Source organism: Rutilus rutilus (genome assembly GCF_951802725.1).
Source record: "Rutilus rutilus genome assembly, chromosome: 10".
Classification (NCBI taxonomy): domain Eukaryota; kingdom Metazoa; phylum Chordata; class Actinopteri; order Cypriniformes; family Leuciscidae; genus Rutilus; species Rutilus rutilus.
The window spans coordinates 23,873,693-23,898,300 of NC_140215.1; the positions used below are offsets into that span (position 1 = coordinate 23,873,693).

Genomic DNA, 24,608 nt, shown 5'->3' on the forward strand with positions numbered 1-24,608 from the left:
AATAAAAATACAATTAAATACAATTAAATATTCAACAAGCCAATTAGCATACTATTACAAATAGACAATTCTTAAAAATTATAGTGATCAATCGAGTGGCTGCCGGGCAGCTCAAATGAGCTTTGCTGTCTGCAACAGATTCCCAGTAACTATTTTCACAGTTGCATTACTTTGGATTTTCAGCAAACATCCGCGTTACGTAAATCTGAACATTGAAACTGACCCTCCGCGATTTCCATAGCTCCCAAAACAAATTTCAGAGCTGTCAACTTCAGTCGCGAGCTTTCACTTTACTTAGTTTCAGATATCAAAAGCCGACAGCGATTCTCCCTTAAACTTCTGCAGAATGTCACACATTTCAAGGAAAACACAGTGCAAAGTTTTGTAATTAGACTTCTTGAACTTAAGCGAGCGTAACTACTGTTTACTTTTAATGCTCTGTAGGGCGTTTTCAGTGTGATTTCGAGACAGATCTAGTAAATGCGTGAGTGAGGACGTTTGTGTGAGCAAATTTCGCTTGTGAAGTCCGTTTATTTCACCATTTGATCTGAATTTAGTTACTGGAGTGGCTGTCACACCGTCTAAAGTAATGGATTGAATAATGCTGATGGAGGAACAGCGCAGGTGCGTACTCATTTCTGTTATAAAGTGTCACTTTTTGAAAAGTTCTTCTAAAAATGATATTTCTGTCATTACTTGCTCGACCTCTTGACGTTACAAACACGTATGCTGTTATTTTTCCAGCAAGTTGAACACAAAATTGATTTTTGAAAGACGTTGACCTCTTTACGGATGCGTTTGTTCGTTCCAGCTCTGGAGAAGATGAGGGCTCTAGAGAGAAAGGTGTGCTCTACAGATGGCAGGGCTATTTCTGCGGTGTGACCCCAGAGAGACTGCTTCTGTCCAGGCCTGTGCTTCATGCTGCCCTGGGGAATTTACATGGACTTCTGCTGACAGAAGGTCAGATCTCTCTTGAAATGAGAATGAAACGACGAGTTACATACAGTTGTGGTCATAAGTTTACACGCACTTTGCAGAATCTGCTAAATGTTAATCATTAACAAAGATTGCTTGCTTTATTTAGTACTGCCTTGAATAAGCTATTTCACATAGCAGATAGTCCACAAGACCAAAAGAATAACTAAATCTATACAAACGTCCCATTTCAAAGTTATACTTGATTCTTAGTACTATGTCATTGCCTGGATGATCCATGATTGTTTACCAGTTTTCATGATTGTGAGTTGTTTATGAGTCCTTTGTCGTGAGCATTTTAAGTACCATGAAATTAAATTTCAACTTATTTTTTTAATAGAATATTGCAGTATTTATTATAAACCATTTATCCATGGTACTATTTTTCCATAATTCATGCATCCTTGTAATATTTTATCAAAATAACTTCCTCTCCCTCTTCCATTGACATCTCTTCTCTTCTCTAAAGTGTTGAGACTCACATGAGATCACAGTAATAGCAATTCTTAAAATCAAGTTCCCTTCTGCCCTACATTTGTTTTTCTGGTTTGAGAAGCCAGGTCCTGCACATTCTTTGCTTTTTCAGCATGTTCTTCATATTTGAACAACTTTTTTCAGCAGTCGCTGTATGATTTTGAGATCAGTCTTTTCACATCGAGGACAATTGATTGACTCAACTATTATAAAAGGGTCAAACATTCTGACTGGTGCTCAATAAAGCTATGCAATAAGAGAAAACTTTTTGAATACAATGATCATAGCAAATTATTTTATTTTCAGAGCTGCTTATTTTGTTTTCTGGGAAACATGCAAGTATTTTATTTAGTTTCTGAGGGACAGTGCAAAATGAACTTGTGACCGCAACTATAATCATATTTCATAGGATAAAATTCATCATGTATGTGTATATATATATATATATATATATATATACATACATATACATGTATGTGTATGTGTGTGTGTGTGTATATCTATATATTATATTATATTCATCATGTATTTTATTTTCCTGAGATTCACTTACTGTATACTACAGTACTGGTCGAGTTTTTGATGGCGATAAATTAGTAATATTTAAAAATTTCATGGCTGTTTTCCACCCTCTCTCTGACCCCTTAATTATATAATTGTCTTCTGCGGAAATAATAATTTCAAGCCATTTTTACTGCTTGTAAACAGTAAATTTTTTAGCACTTTTAGGAATCTGACATTATGAAAGTTAGAACTGCTATTTCAAAAGGATTCTTAAATGGCAAAAAAATTGTGGATAGATAGAGATAAAGATAAAAAGATTTCTCTTTTGGACACAGTCTAATTGTCAAACGTATTCCTCTCTCAGATGGGCAAGTGTATAGTTTTGGCGAGCAGCCGTGGAAACGAGTCAGTTCTCAGCCTGCCAGCCCTGTTTTAGAGAGCGCACTGAAGGAACAGCATGTGATCTCCGTGTCGGCGGGCAGCTATCACTCTTCTGCTGTAACAGTGGATGGCCTCGTCCACATGTGGGGGGAGAACTCCCATGGCCAGTGTGGTATCTCTGGAATGGAGCAGGTACCCAATCCCACTCCCGTCAGTGTGGTGGATGGTGAGACCCATCCTCCACAACTGGTCCAAGTCCTAAACGTGGCCTGCGGAGCGCAGCACACTCTGGCCCTATCAAGAAATCATGAGGTGTGGGCCTGGGGTAGTGGCTGCCAGCTGGGACTGGTTACCAGCGTATTCCCGGTATGGACACCCCAGAAGGTGGAGCATTTAGTGGGAAGATATGTGATTCAGATTGCTTGTGGTGGGTTCCACAGCCTGGCTTTGGTTCAGTTTCTTCCTTCCCCAGAGGCCAGTCAGCAAACTCGGGATAGATGTGGGCAGTGTAAGCAGAGCCTTTTCACCATGACTGAAAAGGATGACCATGTTATTATTTCCGATGAGCATTACTGTCCACTTGGAGTGGAACTGGCTGATGCTAAACAAGGTCGAAGATCAGGACAAAGTTCTCCAGCTGGGACACCAAAAACCAAAAACTCCTCGCCTGACTCCCAGGTATCCCCACTGACCTCGAATAACATTTGTGCAGGCCAGGGATCCTCATTCGGATCTCAGCAAAATACCACAAGCCAGGAGACTCAACTAGACCTTGCTGAATCTGAAGCTGGGCCTGTACGTCTGCGACGAACCAAAAGCACTCCCTACCCTGATGAGCAGGCTCTGAAAGACTACCTCAAAAGGATTTCGGACCAGACCCTCGCTGAGCAGGCCGAGGCCACCTCAGTAGGAGGTTCCCATCCTCCGAGCCGTCAGACATCTCTCACGTGTCCTTTCCGATCAGACCAAAGTGATGAGCTTACACTACGTCCCTCTTCACCGACACTGAGCAGACCTGATAGGATCACAGCTTCTGCCAGACAACGCAGTGCATCAGATACCGTCACAGACCGGAAACACTCTCTCAGTTTATTACCAACATTGGATTCCACTTCTGATGATTCTTCACTACACTCAAGTGTGGATGGAGGCATTTGCATCAGTGACCTTTTAATCAGCAGTGGATGTTTATTTGAGTCCTGTGAGGAGGGCAGAGACACTGCTGGAATGGACTTCTGTCCAGCCAATTCTCTGCAAAGTAAGAAGAGCATCAGTCTTATGGACATCACATTACAGGACACTGAAGCACATGATCGCAGAGGGTCTTTACCGGGTTTCTCTCCAGGTAAACCTCATGGCTTTTTATAAAATATGTTTTTATAAAATGTTATATCAGTGGCTATACCATTTTATTTATTCTACAATAAGTATGTAGTAGTAAGTCGCTGATCATGGCCTATAGAGGGATAAGAAATCTTTGAAGTCCACTTTTACACTCCGTTTCCAAATAGTTAAAATGACTACTAAATGCATACTCCGAGATCGCTCCACAAGACATGTTTGATTATACCATCTGGATGCTCGGGAGAATACACGTTTTAAACAGCTTATTGCACACATAAGTTAAACGCTGTTCTAGTCTAATGTGCTGCTGCATTGTAACACACACACACAGAGAGTAGCTCGCACATCACATGTGGATCGCGCACACAGAAACATTCAGTAGCACAGAAATGTATTGTCAAAACTGTTCTGTGATTTATCAATAAAGTAGCTTAGAAACTGAAAAGTTCTAGCATATATTTCTTAGTAACTAAATCCCACAGCTTCACTATTACTAGAGAGACGCTGCCAGGTAGAATTAATTCACACGCAATCACTCTCTCACTAATGCATTCATTAAAATGTAATATTTACTCTGCTATTTTATCTGTATTTGATTTAGAATGATCAGAAATCTATGAGGAATATAACGACCCAAAGACAAAATAACTGATAAAAATAAGCTGTTATGTAGGAGCAATAGCCTTGTGGGCAGCGCTGTGCACAAGGCAACCCACGTTCGAGTCTCAGCTCGAGGTTCGGGCTAGTCGACCCCTAATGTGTATACCGTATTTTGGAATCCAAATATTCAGATTCAAGCATTTACATGCTTACTTTTTTTCTATTGATTAGATTATTTCAGGTCTGCACCACCCCTTCGAATCTGATAAAAAATGTCCTTTGGATTGAGGCATTGAGCTCAGTCAGATCAACTGAGGTGTTTATTTGAAGGCTTTTCCTTTAACTTATGGCTCAATAAACTGTTAGTAATTGGATTAATTACTAACTGATTATTTGGTTTTATGTAAACGTCGCTATAAAGTGCGTTGTCTTAATCAACCAATCACGGCTTTTTTTCTGATGGCCCAATTGTTGGGCCATTAGTTTAGAATTTCACTTTTCATTCAGAATTTCATCAAGCCAACATTTTTACTAGCTAATCATCACCAAATTTTTTTTATTTTTTTTGTTTTGCATCACAGAAAATAACTTTTTAAATTTACAAGGCATAAAAATTCATTTAAAATTTTCAGTTGCAATGCAGCACTGGCCTAAAAGGCCTGAAACTCTGTCTCAGCAGGCCAAGCTTATTGTTGAGGCCAGCCAACGAGGCATGTCCTGTCGAATACTACTTACTTTATGGAAACCCCCTTTTATGGGACCCATTTGCTTGCAAAAGAAATGAGTCATGGCTGACTGCACACAGGGTATTTCTACAATGGCATCAGTTACTGAAAGCTTTTATTTTGCATGATGCTGCATCAATGTTAATCGTAGTACCAAGACCACTGTTGAAACTCTTGAAACTATTAAAATTACTTTAAAGGGACAGTTGACCCCAAAATAAACAATCTGTCATATTTACTCACCCTCATGTTGAACTAACCCTTAAAGAACTTCTTGTAGAAATTCTACTTATTTAAGAAACATTTTATTACACTGTCTTGTTGAATTGCAGTGTCGCCTTCTGACAGTCATCGAACCAACAATTTGAGAGCTGTAGTGGGTGCAGTGACAACTTCTACCTCAGAATCCAGAAATCTCCTTCCTTCCCTCTACACCGAGGTGTGGAGTTGGGGGAGGGGCCAGGAAGGTCAGCTAGGTCATGGCGACTATTTGCCCAGGTACAATAGAGCCCTCATAAACACATACGTGTTTTGTTTATGTTTAACCGTTGAATTCTTTGACCACAGTGCATGACTGGAAACATTTTTGTTTTCTCCTTGCAGGTTACAGCCTCTCTGCATTAAGAGTTTAAGTAAAAAGGAAGTTGTCAAGATCACAGCTGGAGCAAATCACTCCTTGGCACTGACAGCTCAGTGTCAGGTAAGGAGGGACCTCAGAATATTTCTCCATTTGATTCTGCAGAATTCTTTCCAAAGAGTTTTAAGCCTTGAACCGAACCTAATGTTTGATTCATAGCAAAAATGTATATACATGAAATGATGCAAGGTACAAGACTGTATATCTATGAGGATATTATTTTTTATCCCATAAAGCATTGCGAAATCTTGCTTCGCAAGTAGGTAGCTACTAGCTAACGTAGGGTGACCATATTCCAGGTCATGTCCGGCCGGGATTTCGAGATCGCCCAAAATATCCGCGATTCGGCTTTTGCTTTCTCGTCGCCATTCATTTTGTTTACATGTACACCTTTTGATTCAGTAGTACTGAATTAATTCCGATTGGTTAATCTGAATGTAGTGTTTACATGAACGCTAAACAAGTGATCGGTTGATGTGCGTGTAAGCATTGCTAAGAAAATTCCTGTGTTTTCGTCTCGATCGGGATCCGTGTGAATCAGAATGCATGACCTGCAAAGTTGGCACGTACGTGTCAGTGTCAAATAACGTAATAATGTAAACATAATGAATGGTGACTGTAGAAAGCAAAAGACGAATCCCTGGCATTTTGGGCGATCTCAAAATCCTGGCCAGATATGTCCTGGTTAAACAGGACGTATGGTCACCCTAGCTAACGTTACCTTACCAGCTTTCAGATCGCCAACACAATCCTGCTTGTCATTGCCATTGTTATGATAACAGCGACTTCTGTTATTGATGGATTTTGCTTCAATTTTGTGGACAGTGTAGTGCATCTAGAATTTGGCTGTTAAATACAATAAAGTTGCTTATGCTTAAACACCTTGGTGCTTTTGGAAGTTTAAACCAGTGTTATTTTAGTATTATATATATATATATATATATATATATATATATATATATATACTACTATAGTATTTTGAAGATGTTTTTGTTTTTATTTTTTTGTACTAAAAAACTACTTTTTTTGTCATTTTTTAAATTATTATTATTATAAACTATTTCTTTATAGCTTAAATTTCTTTAGGTTTTTGAAATTTTAGTATTCATTTCAGTTACTTTCCAAGGCAACATTTCAAAAGTTCAAGCTTTTCATCTGATGTTTATATTTCATTTCATTTCATTTTTATTTCAATTACTGATATGATTTTTAATAGTTTTAGTTAACAATAACAACACTGGTTTAAAATTATTAATTAATTATTTGTCTGTTTATATTTTTAATGGGATCTTTTTTTTCTAGATCCCTACACAGTTTGTTTTTCACCTTTTCTTAATAACAATCAGTGTGTATTTCTCCTCTCTCACAGGTTTATTCCTGGGGAAGTGACAAATTTGGGCAGCTGGGTCATATGAATGCTCCCTGCACAGTTCCTAATCTCACCATGGTATACATCCTTTAATTTTTTCATGATGTGCAGTCACCTTTTCAGCAAGCCTTCCCTTTTAAGGCATTCCTTTCCTTGTATAAAAATGAATGTGCAGTTGTGCATGTGTCGATAGATCTCTGACGGTATCCGTGTGTGGGACGTGGCAGCAGGGCAAACGCACACTTTGCTGCTGGCCGATGGAGACTGTTATCAGCCCATTCTCTACTACAGCGGAGAGCAGGTGCTGGAGAACACTGACAGCGCTCATCCCCTCTCCGGGACCTACACCCAGACGCCCACCCTTCTGCCCTTCTGCATGAATGTTCGTATACATTGTTTTAACAGTTAATTATTTTTACAATTAATTATTTTTGCTGCAGAAAGGCTGTTAGTAAAATGACAATAAACTCTTAAATTAGTTGATTGCATTCTTCTTCAGTGAAGATTGTTATACATACAGTACATCATTACAATACAAAACATCATACATCAAAACATCGTACATCATTAAAATACAAAATCAGTGACAAAGCAGAAGAAAAAAAATATGAATGATATAAAAATGCAATAAAAAATAATAACAAAACTACTGTCAGGATTTACTAAAGACCCAGTCAAAAATTAATGCTGAAAAGGTGTGGACACAGTTATTTTTGCGGCTGACATTATTGCTTATGCATTTGTAGGAGTTTCCCTTGAAGACGCAAAATTTATGGGAGGAAAGTATTTAAATGAATCACGCAAGGTGATTAACTAAGGTTTTGACTCGTCAATTTACTGGTATTTGCGCCATTATTCAACACCCAAAAAAACACTTCTTAAACCAGACACTAATTTGCGCTGCTTTTGGTAGATTGCAATTGCGTTGGTCATCGTGGAAATGATCCGGCTGCATCTTTGTTCTTTAATTTGTGTGTCATAAGTATATCATGCACATATACTATATATATATATTAGTATAAAAACATGAATTAAATTGCACTTGAATACATACTTTTGCTAGCAAGTATCAGTGATTGGTTGATATGTATAATATTACTTGAAGGTAATTGTGTTAGTTTTAATGTTTGTGATTAATTGTTTAATGTAAAGCATCAGTTTATTCTAATTTTGCTGAATCCTTTGTGAAGATTGGTTATGTGAGCAGAGTGTTTGGGGGAGGACTGAACTGTTTGGCCTTGGCCGATCAGAACGCAATGGGTTTCATAGCGACAGTCCACGAGCTTGCTTCGGCAGAGAGGAAGTTCTACTGCATCCTCAGCAAGGTGAAGAGCCAAATCCTGAGCCCCCTGCTAGCTCGTGGTATGTAACGAATTCTTTTTTACTCATTGCACTTTTCGTTTCGATCTTGTGGATTGTTATTGGGTTTTATAATTGGATATCGATTGTATCTGCTCTCTTGTAATGTAGCGAGTTTGGCCTCGTCTCTGGGTCAGTCCTCCATGTTGCTGTTTCAAGAGATGGCTAGTAGTTTCAGCAAGCTTTGCCATCTGACAGGACAGCACTCAGTATCCCTCACCAACTTCCTGCAGCGAGGCAAAGCGATCAAAGCACTGGTCTTGATCAAGAACACAGCCATTTTCAATGACATCTATAAAGAGCAAGTATACTATTCATACTCAAAAAGAGAACAGCGTCTAAAATCTCTATAATAACACCAAAGATGATTTTTATCCTCAGGTACAGCGATCCAGTGGGAAACTTTCTTGTTATGGGAGGATTCCAGTCATTGCTGAAACCCTCACAGTGCGTTGTCATATCTGAGCCAGCGTACTCATGAACATATCATGATAATATATATACTATCATTAATTGTCTGTGGTTTTCTTTGTTCATGCATGATCTGTTTCTTCAGAGAATTATTTGGGAAGAAACTGGAGTTGATACAGTCTCTGCTAGAGTCCAAGGAGAAGAACCCATCACCCTGTGATCTGTTAGTCAACTTGTTTTGCATGCCCTTACAGCACCTGCATGGGTATAACAGATTACTTCTGAAACTAGCCAACTGCTTTGAAGTGGTAAGAAAATAATCCATTTCTCATTATGCTCTTAAATGGAATGAAAGTGACATGAAAATACATGACATTAATCTTTTATTGTTTAGAACACTGAGGAATACCAGTGGATTCAAAATGGCTGCTCCAAATATGAAGCTTTAGCTCGCTTTGTCAGCAAGCAGAGAAAAGATGCTGAGGCTACTTTCAATTTCTGGAAGAACTTCAAAGGAAAGAATTCGGTATGGTACAGAATATGATTTGCATTTATTTGATCATTTATTTGATCAAAAATATAATTAAACAGTGATATTGTGGAATATTATTAGAATTTCAAATTACTGTCTTCTTTTTTTAAATATATTTTTGATATTTTTATTAAAATGTATTCCTGTGATGGCAAAGCTGAATTTTCAGCATCATTACTCCGGTCTTCAGTGTCACATGATCCTTCAGAAATCATTCTAATATGCTGATTTTCTCCTCAAGAAACATTTATTATTATTATTATTATCAATTTTGAAAACAGTTTTGCTGCTTTGTATTTTTGTGGAAATTGTGATGCATTATTTTTCAGGATTCTTTGATAAATAGACAACATTTATTTTAAGCGTGAATCTTTTGTAACATTATCGATGAATTTAATGCATCCTTAGACTTTTCAACTAGGAATACACGGAATGTTCGGCAACCGAATAAGTGAAAAGACCGAATACATTTTGGCAACAACAATTTTATGTTTTTGATGACACAAGTCATCCAGTAACCAGTGTAGAGTGAGAGGCGCGCACGCTTTATAAATGCAGCTAACATGTCGGCAGTGTGGAAGCATTGTCCGAGAAAGACTCAAAAATGGCCGTTTGCAGACACTGTTCTGCTGAATTGTCTAGAAGGGGAGCATCTGCAAAAACGAATAGGCTAATAGGCTATTCAAGAAGGGAGGCTCAAATAAAAATAAAAGCTTTTACATTTTTTTTTTTTTTTTAAGTTATGTTGTGCTTTGTTGGTATGTGTGATGGAATGTTAAAACCATGTTCAGCATTAAGTAAATATTTTTAAATTGTAGTTTTGTAATAATTTTTTTCTTTGAAAAGCAAGACAAAATTGTAAAAAGCATTTTATTAAATTTATGCAGTGGTGAAGAATTGGCTAAATAAATGGAAATAAAGGCAAAAAAAAAACGTGTTCGGTATGCCGCCTTCAGCCAAGTGTTTCATTATATTCAGTTTTGGCTTTGGCCAAGAATTTTCATTTCGGCGCATCCTTATTTTCAACGATAGTGTTTATCTTCTAGCTGAAGTGAATTTGGTTCACTTAATTAAAATTTGATAAGATGTACCTAATGAACATGCTTAATAAAATTCCTGCTGCTCATCTAACCCTTTAGCTAGATTCCCAATGTAGCACTGCCTCGCTTGTTAATTTATTACAAACCTTTCGGTCTTACACTGCAGTCCGGTTGGAAAATTAGCTTATTTGCCCGGCAGCTATTTTAAATGTTTCAGTTAAACGATAAAATAATTCACGCGTGAATGAAACACACAAAGCATGAAGTTCTAACAGCTGATGCATCAAGCATTCACATACTATATATAACAAAATTCTTGCTTTGAGAAATGAGGGTGTGAGAAATGACACCTCATTAGCATGAGTGTGTCAAGAGTACTTGCATTGTGCATTTAAGCTGCGACAATCTACTAAGATCCAAACAAACAGCAAATAAGATGAACTTTTCATTCTTACCATACCAAATGTGTCGTCATTACTAATCAACAGCATTTCTTGTCAAAGATCAATCTGAGAATGGTTTTCAAAAATGAAGAAGAAATGTTAGCCTGCTATAGTGTCTAGCACATAATGCAAAATAATCCAGCACGTTGTTGGCTGGTGTTAATTTCACACCCTGGCAGGCAGTACTTGTGGATGTATATTACTTCCCCTGTATAATGTGGTTTAGTTGACCTACTTACTATTGCTCAGCAAGCTGCAGGACTAAATGCCAGCAGATATGACCACATAAATTTCAGATACGCTTCTGGTTAGTTTATGTGCAAACCTGTTGGTGGCTGGGCAGAAGGATGTGCACATGTGATGTGTCTCCATGTGTGCAGTTCTCTTTACCTGATCTTTTCTTTCTCAGGAATCTCTGCGTAAGCCGTCTCGTCGTCTGGTTTGTGAGAGCAGTAATAAAGCTCTGACGTTACAAAACTCTGGAAGATTCTCTGCCAGCTGGTTCATCCTCTTCAGTGATGTCCTGGTTCATGCACAGGTTAATAAATTTTTAATACAAATTTTAGCACCCTGTAATTGTCATTACACTCATTTTTTCATGTCATTCATGTTCTTTTTTATTTTCTTCATTCATTTAGGGCACTATACCTTCAAAGAAGCTTGTGAGTATTGTGTGTTTAAGTTCCTGCCTGCACAGAATCAGTGTATTCTTTAGGGCTTGACTTGAGACATTGAATGCATTTTTGCTCTTTTAAAGCCTGATATGATAAATTATTGGATATTTTAAAATATGCTAATATAAGTGTCCCAAGCTAGTTATCTGCTGGCATCTAAGTACAGTTATGCTATGATGAAATCTGATGTACAGAAAGAATAGGCAACAGATGATAGATGATAGCGTGAATGTGACACCTTGCTCTGACTTGGAATCTTTTTAAAATACTTTAAACTTTAAAACAAGGCCAAAAAAGGAATTAAAAAAAATCATTACACTTTTTTTTTTTTTTTAAATGTGTCTTTGTTACAGTGTTATTATACATTAAGTACTAAGTAATATTAATTGACTACATGTACTTACTATAGGGTAAGGATTAGTAAATTAATAATTTACATAATTTATAGTTGTTAGTACTCTTCAATATATTTGCAGAGCAACTAAAGCTAAATTAACAATGAAGCTACATTTATTTAAACTATAAAAATAAATCAATTATTGGCCCTGTTCCAAATGGCACACTTCATAATTATGCACTTTCGGTCTTGTGGACTTACAATGGCTGCCGCGTGTCCGTTAAATCCCATTTGTCCCATTTGAGTCCCATTTGTCATTTTAGGTTTCAGAAGTGTGCTCACGAGCTCCCCCTTTGCGGTCGATATGTGGTCTCGATGCACACTTTTGCCAAGCCTGCACTGATTCACAGTCAAAGCGGCGTTACGTCACAAAAGTGTGGACTCGTAGGAAGACTGCGAGTGATTAGGGTGCCATTTGGGACAGGGCCATTGTTTTCATTGTGTGTGTGTGTGTGTGTGTACTTGTACAACTATCTTTGTGAGGACCAGTTTGAGTTTTAGACCATTGGAGTGAGGACAAAGAGAGTAAAGTGAGGACATTTTGGCCGGTCCTCACTTTCTGAGACCCCTTTAAAGGCCTGTTTGAGGGTCAAGACTTGGTTTTAGGGATAAGGTTAAAATTAGGTTTAGGGTAAGGGTTCGGGTTAGGCACTTAGTTGTGATGGGTAAGGTTAGGGTAAACGGCTAGAGATTGCATTGTGTCAATGAATGTCCTCATAAAGATAGATGTACAAGAATGTGTGTGTGTGTGTTTATTTTCAAATATGCTGGCATATTGCTTAATTTGCTTTATATTGCCTTGTGGTTTTTGAAACTGAACTGTGTATGCAGTGACGTTTTGCTTGGTTGGTCTGTATTTCTTCGTCCTATGCCAGCGTCTTGAAAACATCCAGCATTTAAATGTTTCAGTTCCTTCTTTGTCTGCATAAACTTTTAATAGTCTGTAAGAGGTAGAGTTGTGTGACCGATGTATTTATTAAGTTAAACTAAGACCCACATACTATCATATCATGTCATAGCACATCATAACATTTCACATCATATTATATTGCGTCATTGCATACTTTTTATTTCCACAAAATGATTTTTACTTTGTTGATTAATGTTTTGTTTGTTGTGAAATGTTTGGGTATTGGGTGTGGTTTCCCTTGTGCACTAGAGCATGTCATTATTTTGAATTATGTAGGTACTGGTACATGGGTGTGTGTTTGTGTGAATGGCTGGGTAAAGTTTCTTCTTGAGAAAGTCTTCAATATGGCTAATGTATTTCTTCTTTCAGGCAAACCTGTTACATTTACAAATTGTTCTTTCCTGACTCTGCAGCAACAGCAGCAGCAGCAGCACAGCATGCAAAGGCTTTAGTTTTTATTCCTGTAGATAAGGGAGTGGTTTGCTTGAGTAACTGAATAAACTCTCTTTTTTCCTACAGTTCTCATCTCACTACATCTACCCACTTGCTACACTGTGGGTGGAGCCCATCTCAGATGAAAGTCTGGGCATGTAAGTTACTCATCTGAGCATATTTTATCTTTAATTTGAACAGTTGTAGTTCGTTTTAGTGTGGTTTAATTTAGCACATGACATTTCATTAAATATTAAGCCATTGGGAATGCTCTCGCACATACTAAATGGGAGTTTCAAGGACACTGTTGTGCCTATACAAAAACATTTCTGCCCCAGTTTAACCTATAACTGTTATTGCTAGACTTGCCCTTAAGCTGACCACACCTGAAGAAAGCTTTGTTGTTCTGGCATCTTCCCCTCTGGAAAAGGTAATGCACTGATGCAGTCAGAGTTTGATTGAGAAGTTTCTCTGCTTTGCGTTAATTCTGGCACCGCCTTCCTATCTGTTAGGGAAAGTGGCTGAGAGCCATTAATCAGACCATTGAGGACGTGCTTGCTGCAGGCCTGAATAGGAGGACACATGTGTCTAGAAGCAGCCAGAATGGAGATCCTCCTGTGTCACGTACTTCCACCTACACTTTCAGCAAAGAGGGCCGACTCAAGGATGCTTCGTACGAGGGCCGCTGGCTAACAGGCAAACCTCATGGCAAGTGAGTGCTTGCCAATGCTGACTGTTTGTATTCGCACTCTATACAATAATCCAATAATTTCTCTCAACCACTTAAGCAGAGCTGTCATGCATTTGCTTTTTTGAGTGAACAGCAATGGCAGTACTGGCTAAGGTGGGTTTTTTTTTTATCCACTGTGGATTCACTGTGATCATGTTGTAGCTCAAATGAAAGTGGCTCTTGAGTCTTACTGCGGTTCATGTGTGATACATGTGCCTTCTGTTCTTCTTTTCCTTAAATAGAGGGATTCTGAAGTGGCCAGATGGGACAGTTTACTGTGGCACATTCAAGAACGGGTTGGAGGATGGGTCAGTACACACACTGTTAAAGATGAACATACTTGTGCTTGCAGATTCTTTGGAATGTACAATACCATTCAAAAGATGGGGTCTGTAAGATATATCTTTTTTAAAGAAATTAGTGCTTTTATTCAGCAAGGACACGTTAAATTGATCAAATGTTACAAAAAACACATTTGTAAATAAAGGCTGTTCTTTTGAATATTCTATTTGTCAAAGAATCCCGAAAAAGTGTATCACGGTTTATACAAAAATATTAAGCAGCACAAGTGATTTAAACATTGATAATGATAAGAAATGTTTCCCGAGCAATGATTTCTGAAGGATTATGTGACACTGAAGACTGGAGTAATGGCTGCTGAAAAATTTGCTTTACCATTACAGGAATAAATTACTATTTATTTTAAAATATATTAAATAGAAAACATTTATTTTAAATTGTAATAATGTTTAGTATTACTGTTGTTCTACTGTATTTTGATAAAATAAATGCAGTATAAAAGAATTCTTCCAAAAACATTTAAAAATCTTACCAACCCCAAACTTTTGCACAGTAAAGTATAAGCCTTTTATAATTTTCTGTATAGATTTGGAGATTATATGATGCCCAACACAACCCTCAACAAGTTTGAGCGTTACCAAGGTCACTGGAAGGAAGGGAAAATGCATGGCTTTGGCACATACTGGTAATAATTATATAAATGTGTGTATGTTAAATCATATCTTTGGGGCATTATCAGTTTACCAGGAACATCTCGAACCTTGCCCATGTTCTGACTGCTCTGTCTTTGCAGGCATGCTTCAGGTGAGGTATACGAGGGCTCATTCAGGGAGAACATGCGTCATGGTCACGGCATGTTACGGAGTGGGAAGTTGGCCTCTCCTTCCTCCAGTAGTGTGTTTGTGGGTCAGTGGGTTCAAGGGAAGAGAACAGGCTACGGTGTGTGTGATGACTTCAGCAGGTATGCGCATTGTATTTACCAAATTTGAGATTGTGAACATCCTCCTGCCATAAACAATTCATCAACTTCTTTCTATATCTCTCAGAGGAGAGAAATACATGGGAATATGGCTTGATGACCAGCGGCATGGAGACGGGGTCATTATCACTCAGTTTGGATTGTATTATGAAGGAAATCACTCTAATAACAAGATGATGGTCAGTTGAGCTGGGGACACTATAATATTACAGAAATGCCTGCATTTGCTGATATTGAATATATACTTATTATTATTTTATATAATTTTTTCTGATACAGGGCAATGGGACTCTTATCTGTGATGATGACACAGTCTTTGAGGGCGAGTTTTCAGAAGACTGGACTCTGTGTGGAAAGGTGAACTTGAAACAATGTAACAGTTTCCTGTGACAGCAAATCTGTTGAAACCATATTTGTGATTTTTGCATTTGTGGTTGTCTGAATCTCCTGTGATTTTCTGCATGTGAAGGGCGTCCTATTCATGCCTAATGGTGACTCATTGGATGGGGTCTTTGATGGTCACTGGGGAGCCGGTCTGAGAGTGGCCGGAACTTTCACAAAACCCTTTGAATCTTTGAGGAGAGAAAGCAAGATGCCGTAAGTTTGTCATGAATAATGCTTTGGCCTACTGTATATTTATTTGTACTGTATTTTTACATCTGTGTGTGTGTGTGTAGTGTGGCTGGTCAACACGCAGTGCCTGCAGAAGAAAAGTGGAAAGCCGTGTTTGAGGAGTGCTGGGGTCGACTAGGCTGTGAAACTCCTGGTCAGGGAGTGTATAAGAAAGCCTGGGAGAACATCGCCATCTCCCTCACTGCCAGACGCAGACAACAGAGAGATTCGTATGTACACACACATGATAAACGAGTAAAGGTGCACACAACGCACAAAAATGCTTTGTACCTTACAACAAATAATGAAGGATAAGATATCACCTTCTTTAAAAAAAATATATATATACCAAATAACAAATACTGATTCAATAGTTCACCAAACTTGAACTTTGGTACGCAAAAGACAACTTCTTTGTTCATATGCACATGAATGTAAGTATATGGAGCATCTTAATGTGTGACGAAATCACCAGTGACGTATGTATGTCTTTTAGTCCAGGGGAGCTGACCCGATCTCAGACTAAGATGCTGGAGAGTCTTGAGGTGATTCCTCAACATGTGGGCCCTGTTACTGCAGACTCCTACAACAACATCCGTCGGTATCTCTTGAAGGTGAGACTTACAAAAGCTTAGTAACATCAAGTCTGCAGAACTGTACAGATGCCTCGAAAAAGCATTTTGGACACTCATTGGACAATTGGACATGTCATTGCAGTAGTTACAAAATATCAAACCAAGTGGAAACGGATGATGTTAGAGTTTTTATTTTATTTAATTTTTTTAACTAATATACTTTTCTATATATTCTTTGAACTAACTGGTGTCAAGGTTATTTTTAGTGGAGAACTGAGTTCATACATCAAGTTCTTACAGGTGTCCATAAAGAGCAACTACAGGTAGACATGTTCCACTAACATTTAACAGCTAAAAAGTGTCCAAATACTTTTTGATGTTTTGAAATGTGTGCTTGTGATATTTGTCTTTAAAAATAAATGCAATTTATTTACATATTTTATTATAAACTGCACTTACACTACTGTTTTTTTTTAACAGTTTTTTTACAATTTTTTTATGTTTTTGAAAGAAGTCTCATATGCTTACCAAGTGAAAACAGAAATATTGTGAAATATTATTACAATTTTAAATGTTTATTTCTGTGATGGCATAGCTGTATTTTCAGCAGTCTACAGTGTCACATTATTCTTCAGAAATCATTCTAATATGCTGATTTGGTGCTCAAGAAATTATTATTATCAATATTGTCAATTATCAAAACAGTTATCTATATATGGAAATGGATTTTTTTTTTTAATACATGGAAAGTTCAAAGGAACGGAAATCTTTTGTAACATTATAAATGTCTTTACTGTCACTTTTGATTAATTTAATGCATCCTTGCTGAATAAAAGTATTCATTTCTTTCAAAAAACCTACTCTTTTGAACAGTACTGTACATTTATACATTTTTAAATGTCTGAATACCTTTTTGGGGGTGTAATAACTTCCTTTAGGCCTGTGATACCCCCCTGCACCCGCTGGGCTGGCTGCTGGAGACCCTCGTCACTGTGTACAGGATGACCTACGTTGGCGTGGGCTCCAACAGACGCCTCCTACAGCAGGCAGTGGAGGAGATCCAGTCATATCTAACACGTATATTCCAAATAGTCAGGTAACAAGTTCGGGCTTTTCTGTAATTGTCACGATGACCTCCAACATACCCCAGTGCTTTAAAAGCTGGTGAAGTGTTTTGCAAAGTTAATTTTCCTTATAGGGAAGGCTTTGTTATTCTTTCATTATTATTCCTTTATGACTTAATGAACTTTGCTAAATGTAATAATGGGGCATACCATTAATTTCATTACAATTCTCATAGACTACTGCATTCATTGATTTTCCTGACAAAGCTGTTGTTTTTCAAGTGTTATAAATATTTGCTGTAGGTTTCTGTTTCCTGGTGTTCCTGCGGACGGAGGTTTTATTCTGGATTCCTCCAGTTTCTCAGATGAGGGCACAGACTCTTTTAACAGCAGCACACACTCAGAAACTCCACAGCAGGGGTAAGACAGCACCACTATGACTGAATTACAGATTTGCAAACATGAAAATAGTGGATCTGTCCCAAACCTAGTGGAGTACCTAACATCTGTTTGTGTGTGTAGATACTTAGATATAGATGTATACTGTCATAACAATTAAACAGGCTTGTGTGTGTTGTGTGTTCTGCAGTTGGTTAGTGAGCAGCTCAAGTCTTCTCCTGCCGGTGTTGCTGCCGAGGCTTTACCCTCCTCTCTTCACCCTCTACACACTAGAGAAAGAGAGAGAGGAGGAAGTGTACTGGAACTGTGTGCTAAGACTCAACAAACAGCCTGATCTCGCCCTCCTAGCCTTCCTTGGGGTACAACAGTAAGTGACAAAAGGAACAGTACAAGATCAAATATTACTCTATTACAGTGTGTATGATGCAATTGTAGTGGCCCTAAAAACTATTGGATACTTAAAGGCCAGTTGGTTGACAGTTTTGTAGTTTTGAATTGATAAATCAGTTGATATATTCTTTAAAATTAAGACAAAATATATTTGGACACGTGTCCTTGGTAATTAATTCAAAGACATTGCAAAAATGCATCAGTAGAGGTAAATTCGATAACACTCTCTATGAATCCTATATTTATTATGCATGCATAATGCCTTATAAAAAAATCTTATATGTTGTATCATCTCATAATAATTTAGTAGTGCTCCTTGTCTGCTTTAAGTAAAGTAAAAAAAGACTAGGTCTCCTCTTAAACAGCCATAAGATATTATGAAGTGGTTTTAAACTTAAGGTAAAACTAAAACATTAAACTTAAGAGAAAATTATCATGACAATGTCAATACAAATGGAATTTATAATCCTCTTATGGTAATTATAATACTCTTAAAAGGTATAACCATGAATAGTGGTTACGTATTATAATTAGGGTTTGAAATTAACACCTGTCAATTGCGGGTGAAAATCCATAGTGGTGGGTAACACATATCAACACACTAGCCAATTTGGCAGGTTATGATTCATAAATTATGTTATTGTGTCCCTGGTGTTCAAGGACAAGCATTAAGCTGGTTCAAATCATACTTATCTGACCGCTACCATTTTGTCTATTTAAATGAAGAAAAATCGATCATAACTCCAGTAAACTATGGAGTGCCGCAGGGATCTGTGTTAGGCCCTCTGTTATTCTCAGTATATATGATGCCACTTGGAAATATTATAAGAAAACATGGAATTAGTTTCCATTGTTATGCTGATGACACTCAAATATATATTTCATCACGGCCAGATGAAAACGCTAATTTATCCAAATTTACAGAGTGTGTTAAAGATATAAAAGATTGGATGACGCGTAATTTTCTTTTATTAAATCCAGACAAGACAGAGGTATTACTTATCGGTTCAAAAAACCGCCCACAAAACCTTTCACAATACAACTTTAACATCGTAGGATGTCCTGTTACTTTATCCTCTACAGTAAAAGACCTGGGTGTTATACTCGATTGCAACCTGTCTTTCAAAAATCATATTTCATATGTTACAAAAACCGCCTTTTTCCACCTTAGAAACATTGCTAAGCTACGTAATATGCTATCAGTTTCTGATGCAGAAAAGTTAGTTCATGCATTCATGACCTCGAGACTAGATTACTGTAATGCTTTATTAGCTGTTTGTCCTGCATCCTCAATAAACAAGCTACAGTTAGTCCAGAATGCCGCCGCTAGAGTTCTTACTAGATCAAGAAAATATGATCATATAACACAGATTTTATCATCACTGCATTGGTTACCTATAAAGTTCCGTATTAATTACAAGGTATTGCTACTGACTTATAAAGCCCTAAACGGCTTAGCTCCAGTCTATTTAACGGATCTTCTATCGCCCTATAATCCATCGCGCTCTTTAAGATCACTAAATTCAAGGCTTTTGGTCATACCTAGGATATCCAGAACCACCAAAGGAGGGAGAGCATTTTCACATTTAGCCCCAAAACTGAGCCTGGGTTCTCCCAAGGTTTTTTTTTTCTCCATTGGGTCACCTGATGGAGTTTTAGGACACCATTAGGTCACTTGATGGAGTTTTTCGGTTCCTTGCCACTGTTGCCTTTGGCTTGCTCAGTTGGGGATATTTTGGGGATATTTAATTTGATTTTATCAATCAATAAATTCCACTAGAAACAAACCTTGTTGTATTATTTTAATTTAATACTGTGAAGCTGCTTTGATACAATCTGTATTGTGAAAAGCGCTATACAAATATACTTGACTTGACTTGACTTATTAATATCACTTTGCATGGCATCACTATCATCACTAACGAGCCTCAAACATTAGTAAAGAGGGTCGCACACTGAGAGAAACGCTGTGCAGTGCCACGTCTTTAAAATTCAAACACACTGTTTTCTATGACCGTAAGCACACCGACGGCCCCCATCTACAACTCCGGCTGTTCAAAATCATGCCGCACCACAGCATCACTCACATAGTTTTCCATTAAAATACAATGATTTAGGACAAATATATTTCCTTTTATAACCTTTAGAAAAATAAAACCTTTTCATTTATGGAGTCAGATATAATAACGAGAGAAAACATATATTAAAATGTATTGCATTTAATCAAAAAATACTTTGCCTCGAGAAAAGGACAGTAACACGTAAAGACCTTCCGCGCTGGTCGGATGCCGGTTTTGGGCCGATCGAGCGCGAGCTTACAGGAGATTGTGTATTGTGTGTTTTTCAGTAACAGGTTTGTATTTGTGGCTTGAATATATATGCTTCATATCACACTTTCTCTTTCTCTTTCTGCTGTTTTTTTCAAATACCTTCATTCAAACTCATTTACACCACTTTCATTCTTCCTTCATTCTTGGAGTGAACTTTTGCCTGTATTGTGATTAGATTCACTGTTCACTTGAACTTGAGAATGCGAGTACAGAATGATGCGAGTGGTGTGCAATAAGCCTGCCTGTGAGATGTCTGAGGCGCAGAGTGGCGCTTCCCGTCCGGTGTACGACCGGTAAACGCTCCGCCAGAGACCTATGGGAGACAATGAACACATGTCACATGTCCAAGAGGGCAAAAAGCGCCCTAGTGTCTTTATTGCTATAAACTCATGGCAGAAGAGAAGTCACAGAGAATTTTGTTTCCATTTTATTATATTATATTTATTTTATATCTCAGAAAACAGTGATTTACTGTTGTAAAGCTAAAAGTGTTTAAGAATCACATTTAATATATTTAAATCTAAGCTGTGACTTTGACTTCTGAATGGCTGGTAACTTAAAAATGTAGAACTCAAATTGGCTTGTGATTGTGAAATGAAAAATGTAATTTCAAATCCTGATTATAATGTATTATAACTGTCATTACGATTGTTCATGAGATGATACAACATATTATAATATGCTTGCATATAATACATTAAGAATATACCCTTATAATGCATTATAAAACAGAGAAGTGTTATCATTAAGTCTACGAAAATGTAATATTATATTTGATATACATTATTTAATATTTTGTTCCTTATGCAATGAAATGTTTATATTGTATGCATGGTTTAAGTGTCCAAATACTTTCCGTTGTCTCTGTATACAGTATAATAATGACTAATCAAAGCCTCAGTCCAGGAAGGACGGCGGCTTTTACATTTTTTAGATGAATGTCTCTTTGTTTTCCAGAAAGTTCTGGCCAGTTTCTATCTCTGTATTGGGAGAGATAAAGCAGGTGAACCTTTCTGTCATTTCTAAGAAAATAATCAGTGATGAAACCCGTGGTAAAATAAATAACTTAAATGGTTCACTTGGATTTATTGGACAGGTCTTGCCAAGTACTAAAGACGCCTGCTTTGCTACTGCTGTTGAAACCCTGCAACAGATCAGGTAAAGACTGTCTGTGTGTAACATGGATAGAAAAACAGCAACAACAACACTTTAGTAGCAGCTTTCTTATATCTTCATTGTTGTCTTTGCTTCTACAGCACAGCATTCACTCCCTTAGACAAGTTGCAGGTGATACAGCTGACCTTTGAGGAGGTCACCCAGGACGTGCAGGCTCTGCTTGGGCTGGAGTTTCTATGGTCCATGGATGACCTCTTTCCAATCTTCCTCTATGTGGTGCTCCGCGCACGGTACTTTTCCAAATCTTTCACTTGCACCTCACGGCAATGAAGTTATCAGTTGAAACATTCAGTTTGTCTGCCCACGTAAAGAACCTTTTGCTTGTGAACGTGTAGGATCAGAAACCTGGGCTCTGAAGTCAGTCTGATAGAGGACCTTACAGACTCCAGTCTACAGCTGGGACAGCTTGGGTTCATGTTGACAACTCTCAAAGTGAGAATGAAATTACATTTTCTTTTTTTCCACACATATTCAGGGACAAGAAACATTACACTGGTTTTATGAACCAATTGTTTTATTTGAAAAGCTGAATTTTAATCTTATCCCACACAATCACTAGTCCCCTTTCATTCTTTTCCATCTTTTAATCTGTTTATCTCTGCTTTTTAGGCCTGCTACAACCAGATTCAGCTTGAGAAGACTACATAGGGATGGGTTGGTTTGTGAGCAGCACGGCCGCAGCTTTCCTAACTTGCGCACATTCTTGTGGAGTAGGTGCAGTTTAAATAGACACGGATTACAGGTCAAAGTCAAGGTGTGCTCATTTATTTCAGGCCTCAAGAAGAGGCTCACATTCAACTCAAGCATTCCCTTAAGCACTGTGCTACAGAAATGACTTTGATTTTTATGTTTTGATACTCTCACACTGACCATTTGACGGACAGTAAAGTTACACGTTGAAGAAACATCCATATTAACTGGGCAGAAAAGAGACGTCATATACAAAATCGTTATACAACTGCAATTATTCAAGCACTCACCATGTTATCAATATTTGATACCAGTTTTGGTAATAACTGACACTCATTACTGTATATATTATTTGGTATCAGACTGTTGCTGACTTGTGTACTGATACTCCAACTAATGATAATGCTCTAATTTTAATATAATCAGAAGAAACTATATAATTGATTCAGAGCAGTACCTATGTACTAAGGTACCTAGGGGTTTTGACGGAATGACCTCAGAGTGACAGCAACTTGAACAACATTTACACTATATAGAACTAATAAAACACCCTTATTTATATAAGGAACATATAGTGATGGACAACAGCATTTATAATATTTTGCTATAAATGCATTGATGAAAAGTTTAAGCTCAGTAAGATTTTTTACATTTTTTAATAGTCCCTTCTGCTCACAAATGTTGCATTTATTTGATCAAAAATACCGTAAAAACAGTAATTTTGTCAAATATGATTACTATTTAAAATAACTGTTTTCTATTTGAATATGTTTTAAAATTTTATTTATTCCTGTGATGTAAAGCTGAATTTTCAGCATCATTACTCCAGTCTTCAGTGTCACATGATCCTTCAGAAATCATTCTAATATGCTGATTTGCTGCTTAAGAAACATTTCTTCTTATTATTATTAATGTTGAAAACAGATCTTCTGCTTTTTTGTGATACATTTTTTTCAGGATTCTTTGATTAATAGAAAGTGTAAAGAAAACAGCATTTATTTGAAATCAAATCTTTTGCATCGTTATAAATTACTGTTACTTTGGATCTTTTTAATGCATCCTTGCTGGATTTTTAAATCTTACTGACCCCAAATTTTTTAATGGTAGTGTATATAAATGATCCATCCGAAGGAACTTCACTATCATAGGAAATTCACTAAAAATGAATCAGACTTTCCAATACTTTTTAAGAGAAAGAGAACATTCAAGGAGAGTATGTAATGTATGATTAAGTTGTTAGCTTACCGGTACATGGTTGCAAAGCAGTGCCATTGGTTTTAGGGGGAAAATAGCTTGTTACTGAATGAATTTTGAAAACCGAGTTACTGTCACGTTACTGAAAAATGTAGACGCTACTTTTAACTTGTAAACGATCCTATAAAATCCGATAGATGCATCCCTATTATTAACCAGCTTCTGTTTGGGTTACTGGTTCTATTGTGATTTTGCACATTACACAGGGTTGCTGTGTTTTTAAATACATTTGAAGTGTTGTGATGTTGGCATTATAAATCGTAAGCAGAGATTGAACAATGTCATTCAAGCACTGACATGTAAAGGTGGCTTGCAGTAGTGAAGGCATAATTGAAGTCAGATAATGTTGTGATGTATTTTAACTATAATCTGTGTAACTGAAACAACTGATATTCTGAAAGAAATGGTTTGCATTTCAGCATATGACAGCACACTGACATGAAACACTATATGAAATTTGATTTAGTTGTAATTTGATACTCTTATTAAAGTGTACCAGAGTGAATTTATTTAGATATATTTAGAACTTATACACTGGAGTCTTGAGTAATATTTTTTCAGTCCATTGCATTTTTACACTATGCAATAAGGGAATAATATTTAAAAATATTAGCAATATGCTTTACATTTTCAACTTGTTTAAAGGACAAACTGATTAAGCACTTGTGTGAAAATACTGTGTGTGTGTTTGTGTTTTCCTCTAAATGCATTTTTTGTACAGTACATTTGAACATGCACTGAAAAGGTTTTGCTGATATGTCACACAGCCTTAGTGTGAGATCTAGTGATCAACTGAAATGGGTTTTTAATGACAATTAATGTTTTTTTTTCATTGAAAAACAACCAATTGTTGGCTGGTGCTGTTTATTACAAATTGGCTAAATTTTGTCTGATTAATCGGC

The 24,608-nt window shown here is 37.2% G+C and overlaps 1 protein-coding gene across 2 annotated transcripts; it reads left to right on the forward strand.

Moving 5' to 3' along the window:
- Positions 1 to 228: 228 nt before the first annotated feature.
- als2a (alsin Rho guanine nucleotide exchange factor ALS2 a) lies at positions 229 to 24,232 on the forward strand. 2 transcript variants are annotated; one of them, XM_084420711.1, is made up of 33 exons: positions 229 to 624; positions 812 to 960; positions 2,318 to 3,679; positions 5,336 to 5,501; positions 5,607 to 5,703; positions 7,010 to 7,087; positions 7,203 to 7,391; positions 8,200 to 8,371; positions 8,480 to 8,669; positions 8,750 to 8,815; positions 8,925 to 9,087; positions 9,174 to 9,305; positions 11,204 to 11,332; positions 11,433 to 11,456; positions 13,295 to 13,365; positions 13,571 to 13,637; positions 13,720 to 13,919; positions 14,180 to 14,245; positions 14,824 to 14,922; positions 15,031 to 15,198; positions 15,284 to 15,395; positions 15,496 to 15,573; positions 15,686 to 15,813; positions 15,894 to 16,058; positions 16,325 to 16,442; positions 17,342 to 17,499; positions 17,771 to 17,887; positions 18,057 to 18,233; positions 21,544 to 21,589; positions 21,683 to 21,744; positions 21,843 to 21,992; positions 22,098 to 22,194; positions 22,372 to 24,232. In XM_084420711.1, exons 1-33 carry the CDS (start codon positions 602 to 604, stop codon positions 22,408 to 22,410), a joined length of 5,058 nt encoding a protein of 1,685 aa, XP_084276837.1. In that variant the 5' UTR covers positions 229 to 601; the 3' UTR covers positions 22,411 to 24,232. The 2 variants fall into 2 exon arrangements, with proteins under 2 accessions (XP_084276837.1, XP_084276836.1); XM_084420710.1 differs by having other exon boundaries at positions 21,544 to 21,744.
- The last annotated feature ends 376 nt before the right edge of the window (positions 24,233 to 24,608 follow it).